The sequence below is a fragment of the Papilio machaon genome, chromosome 2 (genome assembly GCF_912999745.1).
Source record: "Papilio machaon chromosome 2, ilPapMach1.1, whole genome shotgun sequence".
Taxonomy (NCBI): domain Eukaryota; kingdom Metazoa; phylum Arthropoda; class Insecta; order Lepidoptera; family Papilionidae; genus Papilio; species Papilio machaon.
Window position 1 is genome coordinate 7,523,792 of NC_059987.1, and position 11,846 is coordinate 7,535,637.

At 34.0% G+C, this 11,846-nt stretch overlaps 1 protein-coding gene across 1 annotated transcript; it reads left to right on the forward strand.

Annotated features, from left to right (window-relative positions):
• The first annotated feature begins 9,886 nt into the window (after positions 1-9,886).
• LOC106714382 (mid1-interacting protein 1A) lies at positions 9,887-11,467 on the forward strand. Its single transcript, XM_014507419.2, has 2 exons — positions 9,887-10,122; positions 10,848-11,467. Exons 1-2 carry the CDS (start codon positions 10,079-10,081, stop codon positions 11,305-11,307), a joined length of 504 nt encoding a protein of 167 aa, XP_014362905.1. The 5' UTR covers positions 9,887-10,078; the 3' UTR covers positions 11,308-11,467.
• Positions 11,468-11,846: the final 379 nt, after the last annotated feature.

Here is an 11,846-nt window from a genome sequence, read left to right on the forward strand (position 1 = left end):
AAGCTAGTGTTACAAAGACTTTTTATTGAGATCATTATTTACGTCATTATTAAAAATATTTATTTAATGACTTATTGATTTATAAGTATCGAATGTGATTTTAACTCGTATTTTCACTTTTCTTTATTTATATTTATGCTACCTATTTTGAATTCTTTAGAATTTTAAACGTTTTACGGGATATTTGGAAATTGAATATGGGTAATGATTTCATAGTTATACAAGCGAGACCCCCCAACAGGGAAATAAATAATAGAGGTTTCTATTTTATTATGTATGAAACTTCCTTTGTGTGTGAATCATTTACTTACTTTTTTTTTTTTTTTGTATTTATGTCTATTGAAATTAATCGCTTCGAACGATTAAACAGTTGAGAAATATAATGTTTTTGGGATACCGATTGAGCGAACAATGAATGTTCGCTGGATAATGATTGAGCGAACAATGATGTACGCTGGATAATGATTGAGCGAACAATGAATGTTCGCTGGATAATGATTGAGCGAACAATGATGTACGCTGGATATTGATTGAGCGGGCAATGATGCTCGCTGGACTGTAAGAATCGACTGAACTTAATGACTGAGTGAACAATGATGCTCGCTGGACTATAAGAAACGACTGAACTTAATGATTAAGTGAGCAATGATGCTCGCTGGACTATAAGAAACGACTGAACTTAATGATTGAGCGGGCAATGATGCTCGCTGGACTGTAAGAAACGACGGAACTTAATGATTGAGTGAGCAATGATGCTCGCTGGACCGTAGGAAACGAATGACTTTAAATTTGACTGAGACTGAACTTTGATGTAAATAAGAGAGATTGAGACATGATTCCAGGGATTTAATACATTTAGATATGACGTCAGACGATGACTAAGTTGGAGTTACGCTACCTACAACTCCACCAAGGAAGCGTAAGTACGCAAAACGGAGGAAAGTAAAGAGGAAAAGAGCTCCTTCGACGTCATCTACTTCGACGTCGTCAAGTGATAATAAAAGTAAATGTGTGTATGTAAGGACGCTTGTTAGGATGAATGTGTATTGATGTATGATTGCGTGTGTGTGTATGTTTATGTACGTTTATGAAAGTAAAGTTCTATGTTTGTATCAAGGATTAAAAGGTTCTATACAATTAAATCAATGAGTATAATATGAAATAATATCTTTTGCATTTGAAAGAGGTAAGATTGGGCTTAAGAAGTATGAAAATTTTCCGGAAAACGTAGTATGAACTCTTGGCACTTCACATATATTATGTGCGGAGCGTTGAATGAAGATTAGCTCGTGATTGTATGTAATTGATGAGTGATGATGAAGGATAAGAGCCGGTATATATAGTTGCCTTACTGTAAGAACTTTACATTCCCTGTACAGGTTAGCTGTTGGATATCTGTATGAGCGGTTTGTGCTGCATTTTAGTATACCGCGTTGGGCTCTCTCGAGTGGAAAAAGATTTATTTTATTTGAATCTCCCCAAGACGAAATACAATAACTTAGCACAGACTGACATAGGGAGTAATATAACATTTTAATGATGTCTTTTATATGCACAAACCCTGATGTTTTGAAAACTGCAGTTAATTTTCTGATTCGCTGAGTTAATTGATTACGCTAAGATATCTAATTGAGGTAACTTTTTGTATGGTCTGGCATTTACACATGATATTCGGGAACCTGTTTTGGCAGGTAGATGAGGTATGTGCAAGTAGAAAGAGGGACTCGAAATTCTGCGGGTTCTTAATGGAAAATGTTACATGCTTTGTTTTTTCTATATTTAATGTTAATCTATTATTTCTGAGCCACATTGAGATGTTGTTAAACGCTCCCTGGGCTGATGCAAAAGTCTCAGGCCAGGTGTCTTCTTGGACAACTAAAACTGTATCATCAGCACAAGTGATAATGATACCGCGATCGACTGGGAGGTTGCAAAGCTCGTTTATATAAACTAGAAAGAGGGTAGGCACTAGTATACTGTCCTGCGGAACACCACAGCTAACAGTTAAGGGGTCACTTGCATGAGGTCCTATCTTTATGCTCTGTGTCCTATCCGAGAGGTAGTCTTTGAAAAGGTTAAGTTGAACATTTTTGATTCCTTGTTTTTAAGACCTTCTAACTTGTTTAAAAGAAGCGGTATTGGCACAGTGTCAAAGGCCTTTGCAAGATTTAGAAATAGAGCAATACTCTTCTTTCTGATAGTTTTTGGCGACATATTCTGTTAATGTTAGTACAGCATTTGAAGTCGACCTATTTCTTCGGAAGCCAAATGGATTTTTAGAGAACATGTTGTTGTGCTCTAGATAACTGACCAATCTATTGTTAATAATCTTTTCAAAAACCTTCGATAAATATGTTAATATGGAATTGGGCCTGTAGTTACCAACAATCATTTTATCATCACTTTTGTGCATAGGTATTTTTGCCATGTTTAAGAGATTTAGGAAAGACTCTTGACTGTAGGGAAAGATTAACAATGTGTGTTATGACTGGTGCAAGTAAGTAACTATTTTGGCGTAGTACAGCGGAGGGAATATTGTCCCAGCCCATGGAGCTATCGATTTTTAACGCGTTAATGGTGTTCAGAATTTCAGGTATATCGGCATCTGTTAGGATCACGGAATTTAGTGTTGTATTAGTTGGCTGTAGACTATTACTTATATCAGTGTCGGGAGCAATATTTTCTGCGAGAGCTTTACCTATATTAACAAAATAACTATTCACATCGTTGACTGTTTTTTTTTTTATAGTTGGTTATTTTCTAGAAGATCTTGTGATACCTTGGGAATTGTTTTAAAATGTGTAATTTCGTTTATGATTCGCCACGTTATTTTCATATTTTTCGCTTTACTAGCTTCCCTCAGACGTTCTATTTCATAATTGGCTTTTGCATTTCTAAGAAGGGTTTTACAGTGAACGTTTATATGTCTCAATAAAAATAACATTAACAGGTTGATTTCGTAATTTCATATGCATTCGATCTCTATGTTTCATGCACCTTAATAGTCCTGTCAAGATCCAGAGTTTTTTAGTGTCTGGTAATTGGTTTAGATATATTATCTAAAAGATAGTTTGTGTCCAAGTTACAATCAGCAGTAATAAATATTTTTGAGAGGTCTGATGCTTTGATTGTTTCAGAAACTTCTTTGTAATTAGTCTTGGTAACAGTGATTGTGAAAAAGGGTTTTGTTTGGTTAGTATCCATGACTAGGAAGGAATATGGTATCGTGGTCGGTGAGAGCATTTTGAACATTATGTTCATATCACCTGTTATTACGATGTTTTTTTTATAATTCTTACATGAGATTAATAGTTCTTCTAATGATTTAAGGAATGGTATTACATTATGAAATGATTGCGATCTGTTAATGGACTTTAGGATAATACCATTTTTTTTATTTGTTATAATACAGGTAGCATCTGAAAGTTTATGTTCAAAGGAATCACAGTGTAAATAGTTTTTAGTGTATATCATTATGCCATCGTTTTGGTTTTTTTTTAAATTCTAGACTACTAGTATTATACCCCTTTATTTAAGGGATACATAAAGAATTGTTAAGCCAGCATTCTAATAAAATAATGGTGCCAGGACTTATTGCTATTCTGGAAAGAAGTAATAGGAAACCGTTAAAATTGCACAATATACTCTTTATATTCTGTGTTAGAATCTTTAGTTTATGTGTTGGTGATTTTATTAACGAGTTGAATTCTTCAGATGTGCAGGTTTGTGCCTTAGATGGTACAATGGTGTCGATGTTATCATTAATTATTGAGATTGTGTGGTACATTATTTGTACGTCGGATATAATTAAGGGTACATTAGTACTCCTACCAAAAAAATGAATGGATATAAGTACTACGTTTAGGGCTGTTTGTTTTGTAAAACATCAGAGTGCCTTAGTATGTGTATACATAATACGACATATTAATAGAGGCTTAAATTGATAAAACGTATGTTTTGATTTTGTAAACAAAATTCGTGCTTCGTTATTAAGTAACAATAACAGTTTTCATGAAGTTGACACTATTGGAGGAATGATGTTGAATTTTTACTGTCATGAGTTTTAATAATGTTAGTTGATAGTGTGAAATTGATATTTATATCATTGTATATAAGATATTGTAGATTAGTAATATGACACGTATATTGCAACTTTTATTGTAACTTTTCATAAATTTAGTGTACATGAGTAATATATAATGTTCTCGAATGGTAGTAGTAATAGGCCGTACAATGTGTTGATGTTTACACAGTACCAGTATTTACAAATTAAGCAACCGTAATATGGAACATTAATTTCAAGGTTAGCATACTTGTATGATAAACAAATTGGGGAACTAAGGTGAATTTTATAAGTATGCCTGGCATTGTACACTTCTATGATGCGGTGGTAGTATGTGTGATAAGAGTAAGTTGATTGTTGGCAGTTAATTGTATTATTTTGGGAGTGTTGATTTTTATGTTTTAGTAAAATGTGTCTACATATTACATTTATAAAATGAACAAGTAAGATAGCATTATGGACGGTATATGTTATACAAACGTGTTTAAATATTGTACTACGTAGAATATTTTATTTTGTGTCCGTAATGAATGTAGTTGATCTTCGTTTTTAATGACAATGCCCCTTCTGTTTTTCGTAAAAGTATTTTACCATTTTTAACCCAGCTGTGAGCGTATTTTTCTGCCTTTGCTAATTCTCTGGCGAGAAAATGTACTCTTCTAATTTTTGTTAATCTCTTTTAATCTTTATAACATGTAAACTGGAATGACTTCTCTGACGAAAGGAAGTTGCTTGGAGTTTAGTTCGTCAGTTCTGTTTTTTCTGTGCTTTTGACAGACGCTAGCACATCCATTTCAGTCCAAGTATTGGTAAATTCGACAACGACTGTAGACGTTGTGGAGTCGGCTCATTCTTCTCAATTTGAACATCCAAAGTATTAGTTAGGCACTCAAAAGTTTGTAGGAGATTGGATTTGGATTCTGCTTGTTTACCAGGGATGTTTCTTATTTCAACGGCTGTTTTTAGAGGAAAACCTTCCAAAGTATCTAATCGCTCTTCAAGTAGCGATGTCCGTTTTTCCAGATCGCCTCCTCAGCTAACGTAGATAACTTACCTTCAATGTTTTTTAATTGGTCCGTTAGGAAGTCTAGACTTTTATCAAGCTCTTGGTTAGATTGATCGACTTGCGATTTTAAATCTTTCATAAGAGCTTCTACTTGAGTCTCTAATAATTATTACGTAGGTTGAATACTTTTATGAGGAAAATAGATACTTTTATAATATTGTATTATAGTTATATTGTTAAATTAAATTAAGATTTTATTATATTGGCTTCAAAATTATAATAAGTAACTTAAGTTAGTAAGTAATTAATTGGCAGAGTTCCTGATGTTTTAGTGTGCCAGGAGGCTACACATTTCGTAGGATGGCCGAATGTAATAATTTTATAAAAGGTAGTTTTAGTTTTCTTAGATGGCAGCACTGCTCGACCCCGCCACTCTTTTGTGACAACTTCCGGCGAATGGATTGAGAGTGGTGGGGTTAAACAGCGTTTGATTATTGAGTCAGGAGCTCGGCCAGTCGTTGGATATCCGTCGATGTGATAAGTCGTCTAGTGGAAAGACAGTCGTCTAGTAGAATTGACCGTTAGAAATGTTGAAAATGGAATAAAAGTATTCACTGTGCAATGAATTGGAGTTTTTCTTGACAAATAAGATACTTTTAATTGGAATAAGATTAAATAAAAAAACTTTACGTTCTTCCAAATATTCCAAAAGCTCTGTATTCCTTGTTTCAAAATAATACGGTATAAGCGCCATCTACTACTACGTAAAAGATTCTAAATTTGAACATTCGAGTCCGATTAAAATTTTCAACGCCATCTGGCAGACGAATAATATAATTAGACACTTCACATTTATGGCGTTATCTCTCTTTCATACTGGATGGCGACAAATAACATTTAAAACACTTCACATTTCCAAAATCCTCAATAGATGTCACTGTAAGAAACAATATCATAAATTTAATAGGAACATAATAAAAGAAAGCTTCTATACGATTTCAGAAAAACGTCTTTACACCGAGTTTCGTTGTTGCTAAAAACGAAATATCTAATTACGTTAGAATTCTACTACCACGTCGTTTTCCCATTACATCCTTCCCAGTACAACCTTGAATTATCAGCTATACTTCCAAGGCAACACAACTTATAGGAACTTTCAAGAAAGAAGAGTAGCTACCTACCGACTTTTGATGTGAAACATCTATAGGCTCACTTGTAAACCGAATTGTTGGCGTGGCGACGCTTGCCGTGGCGACGGGTCGCCACGCTATACTGAGGTATACATATATATATTATTTTAATAATTTTATCTTTTATGCATATTACTTTTACACACACGATGTTTCACATCTGCCAGGCGTCCCATGACGGCTCACATTTTTTTTTAATTAAGATCGTATTGTTAGTTCTACACTAATGCAGTTCTTGAATATCTGTTATCTCCTATCAGGCCGACGTAATAATAATATTTACATCGTTTGTAACACCAAAATAGCTTTTATTAGACGTAGGCAAAATCCTATATGAAGTGTTTTCTATACGATAATGTTTACGTGTATGATTCGTTAATTTACGTCATATCAAGCAATTATTATACAAATGTGAACATGTTTGACGCGCGGTGAACAGTGATAGGCACAGACTTTGTTACTTTCTATAAAAATATTTTTCTTTAAAAGGGTAACTTTAATGTAAGTATTTTTGGTTTTGAATTACATTCTGTAGGTACTCTAAGGGTACTCTCAGGGTCGGCAAACGTATTAAAATCAATAAAGCCATTGCCAATTATACATTCTTTATGCAAAGTAGAAAATATCTAACTTAAAATTTATGGGTACTCGTAAATACAGATATACAGTAAGAGAATTTAATTCGATTCCCACCTTGGATTGAACATCGTACAAAACAACTGTCACCGTAGGACCTATAATTTAGCACGTTTTTATTTTGCTATGACAAGCTTTTCACCTAATTGCATTCTATACGTCAAATGACATTTCACCAAATTCACCATCATCAGCTCACTATATGTTCCCACTGAGGGGCTTGGAGCCTACCCTAAGTTAGTTGTGACTAGACCATAGTCAACCAAGCTGGCCCAGTGCGGGATAGTTGACTTCACACATATCTTTGAATTTTTTTCGCAGATATAATATACAGGTTGCATAACCGTAACAACATCAGAAAATGTACATATATAAATCGAAAAATACATTGGTACATGGCGGGATTCGAACCTGCAAATTACAAGTCAAGTGCTTAACCACTGATCCACCGACGCTCTAAAACTAAAATCACCAAATTGGTAGAAGTAGATATAAACTACCGCGACTGTAAAATATGTAGATACTCGTATAGATCACAGTCTGGAAAAACACACAGGCTACTTATTAAGTTTTTTTTTTAATTTCGCGACGACATAAGTCGCGAGGCATTCACACACTTACACATTATACCTGCCTTTTCCAAATTATCAAAGATCGAACACATTTAGGTCTGCGTATTTTTGCAGTAACTTTTTATTCAAATTCCTATTTATGCAGTGGAAAATAACATCTTATTTCAAACACTTAAATGGTCAAAACATCTTTAGCAAACAATAAGTGATGCTCACGTATTTCCCTTTGTTATTTTTTCGTCTGTGTATTTCAACGTTTAGGATTTGCAGGCACACGTCAGTCGTGTGGTTTGTTTTCCGCCAGGATAAACCACATTCGTCAATTTATTATGTAATTATTATTAAATTTAATGTCGATAAATAGACTAATTGTCTTGAGGATTAATACTGCTTCAATCCGAAACCGCAAGTGTCATGATAATGTGATTTAATGCAAAACAACAGACAACTTGTTGATTTTGTTTGGCCATTTTGAATAGAAATAGGATGATGTCTCCTATACGTAGGGTTGCCAGGTCGCCAAACCTACTAGCCGGACAGACCAGCCAGTTTGGCCGGACATTTGGGTAGAAAGGTCGGACACCCTATATTATTTAGGATTTTGTCCTAGTATTAATTGGTACACTCTCGTTTGGGAAATGTAAAAAGCCTAACAAAAGCCGGAAAATCAAAAAAGGAAGGACACGCAATCAAAAAGCCTACCTATGTACTGAAGTTCTACGTTGGATTAAAGATATGAAAGATCATTCAGTCAGTCATTTTTAGGACGAAGGATTTCCATTCCATTGTTTGGATTATCAGGACGAGCGAAAAGTCCTACTATCCCACAATATTAACAGTTTTGTTTTACACTTTACTAAGAAAATATTACGCGTTCAAATTTTATCGTAAAAATCCTATTTTATACTGAAAAAAGAAGTTTACTTTACTTTAGTTTTGCTAGTTAAATTAACTGTAATTCTTTCCAAAATATCAGTGATAAGACTCTATCTTACAGTGGATTTCCACTGCCGAGAAACATATCTTTATTTTGACAAAGACAATGACCGGAATATATGTATAATGTTTTAAAGAGTGTTTCGGTAATCACTCGCGGTTAACGTGATTGCCTAAACATTTAAATGAAACATGTCATCTCTTATTCGAACGTTAACTACGGTATCTAATCATATCCGGATATATTATACACAAACATTAGTTTCAATAATTCGTTATTTAAATTTATATGGTATTACACTCAAATACCAACAAGACAGTAAAATAAAGACGAGGTAGTCAATACATATTGTGTTTTCACCTGTGCTCATATCAGATCCGAATAAAATAATTATAATAACTGTTCTGACGCGTGTAAAAAATTCCATGTTGTTTTACTCAATTGCACAAATACGTAGTCTACAGAAAATATAAAATTTTATTATTATTCTAGTGCCAGTAATGTAATAGTATAAAAGGTCTTGCATTAGCTAGTTCATATAAAAACTTCCTATGACAACATGTTTGTCTAATTGCTCATTATAGACTCTACGTCAACATGCGAATGTTTTGGAAACATATACGCGTAAAATGAGCTTTACGTTTAATGACGTCAGATACATACAACTTTTAATGAACATTTCACCTCCTGTGTTATGTAGATAGTTGTATAAAATCTTGAATTATTCATTAATTAATGTATGTATTTATACTAAAAGGATAATATGAGCAAGTAGGTAAAAATTTGAATACAATGAATTTATTCGAATTCAGTTGGCCTTTCGCCTTTATAATGAAAGAAAGCATTTTAACAACTTTATTGATTATAAATGTACAAATTTATGTACCTACCTATCCCCGCATTTAATTAAAAATAATAGTTGCATAAATTTAATTTAAAAAAGTACTTATGATGCTCCTGGATTACTGTTTGTAATTTATTTCATTACTTATATTTAAACTTTTGTGTTTCCGTATATCCGTTTCTTTACGTTTTTGGTTGAAATTGCTTTGTCTTATATGCAATCAATTCAATTATTTCCAATATGGCAATGCTAAATATCGTATATTTTACTAAAAAAAAAAGTTTCTTGTTTGAAACCTTCTACTAACTTGGCAACATTTATTTCAAATATCCCGCGCATCTCTCTTTATCAAACGTCCAATGAAAAAAAAGCGCAGATTTAAATAAGCCAATCATAGCGTCTGTATGTGGTGTGACTCGGTGGGACGCGCCTAGCCGTCGCCCTAATATTCGAATGTAAGCTACTTTCATCGTTTATTCGCTTAAATTAATGGTGTTTTTGCATAAATTATGTGATATAAGTTATAATAATGAAATAGTTTATGAGCAATCAATGAAGCTATTTAATTAGTTTAACATTTCACGATACACCGATAGTGCTTATTCATTGTACGCTTCCCCCGCATCGTACGATCGAGTCATATAAAACGCGAGGACGCCCCCACTTCTAGCAAAACGTCAAATCACTCCGTTGTGTGCAGTTGTTCGTGCTTGGTGAATTCGTTTAAATTCAATCCGCGTCTTCTCTGCATCCTAATATAATAACGACAATTATTTGTGAAATTTAAAGCGTGTGTGTTCAGTGATATTCAAATCATTAAATTACACAAGATGTCTTTCAACACCGACATTTCTTCTAAATTGGAAAGCAGCAGGTACGGAAAGTGTTGATTTACTCAATAACCTTAAAGCCACGGATACTGTCCTAACAATTTTTACTGTGAATCCATTTTGTTTTTAAAAATTGAATCGTTTGAAGTTTTCCACTGATAAGAAAAATTAAACTTTGGCCATTTTGAAAATATTCGTCATTCCTTTCACATTGACATAGTAGCGTCGGTTTTATTTTAAATGATGCAATACGTTTGCATGTCGAGGAGTATCACAGTAACAGTCTACAAAATTTTAACACCCAGTGCCTTAATCGTCCGTTACTATATTGCATAATTAGGTTAATTGAATTCGGTATTGAGGGTAACCTGTATTTTCTGGGCATTATGACCTTAAAGTATTCTGTACGTTGAATGAAATAATTAAACTATTCACCAACAAATCTCCTTTAAACTTAATACAGATGACCCACATCCACAGAATTGAAGAAAAAAAGACTAGGCGTGTTCGACCACTATTGATTTTTTGTTTTTACCGAAACTTGTCTTCGAAATATTCATTTTTGTAAATTGTAACGCGTTTTGTGACTTACTTCAAACATTATAACATTTATTTTGCGTTATAAGCAATATACACAATTATAACCTTAAATGAATGATCATGGTACATGAATGTAAGTTTTTTAGGTTCAAATCGTAAACACCGAGAATATTAAGCATTTAAAATGCGGTATCAAGTGGGTACATAATATTTCTTTTTCTTGTTACAGAAATACCTTGCGGAAAATTGCCCGCAATGACAACACCGAATTCTCCAAGCAGAGCATTCTGAATGATATGGAAAAATTTGTGAAAATGGTTAACACCATGGATGAGACTGTGCTGGTACCCAGCCGCTTGATGAATCTGCCACAGGAAGGTGATGATGACCCATTCAGCATGTTTGCCATGTTGAATGACTTGAAGACTGAATTGTTGTGGGCTGGTGATGTTGAGGAGCAGGGTGACAGGGCGAGGCGAGTGTCTGACTTAAGTGATAACGAAAGTGACACTTCTAGTGCGGCTGGAGATTCTGGCATAGAAGGGGAGGATGAGAGGGAGTCAGCGGTTCGTGCAGCAGCCGCCTGTCGCAGACATCTACGAGGGCTCCGTCATTCCCTTCGCCAGCTCACAGCCGCTGCAGCACATCTTACACGAACTTATCAAGAAGAGGTGGGCGCACCAGTTTAGAGAAAAAATTCCAACAGCCTGTGATTGAAGCCTGTCCCGCACGTTTTGTATATATAGTTTAAGCAGCCCACTTTGTACATATAGCTTTAAAGGGCTCCCGACGTGTATGGGAATCTCAGTAAGTTATGTGGTTATTTAATAAACTTAATTTTCAATATGACCACTTAGTTTCATTTTATTTATTACTAAAATCACCTAGGTGACATAGTATGACACAAGATAAAAACTTTTACTTAAAAAGATCTTTGTTTTGGTATAAATTTTTAAATAGTTTACTTAACAATGAACACAATGACTTAAATCAGCAGTAAAACTTGCTACTCAAAACTGTTTTAATATTGGTGTTCTATTCTGTCAGGTTATATTACAACATAGTTTATGTAGTGTACTTACACAGATTATGCTTGACAAAATAATTGATGTTACGACGGGCAAAATATTCCATACTCTTCCGAGAAAGTGTTAAATTTTTTTGGAATTTCAAAAGATTTTGTTGCCCTATAAATTTACCTTTAAGTCATCAATTGACATATTGCTTT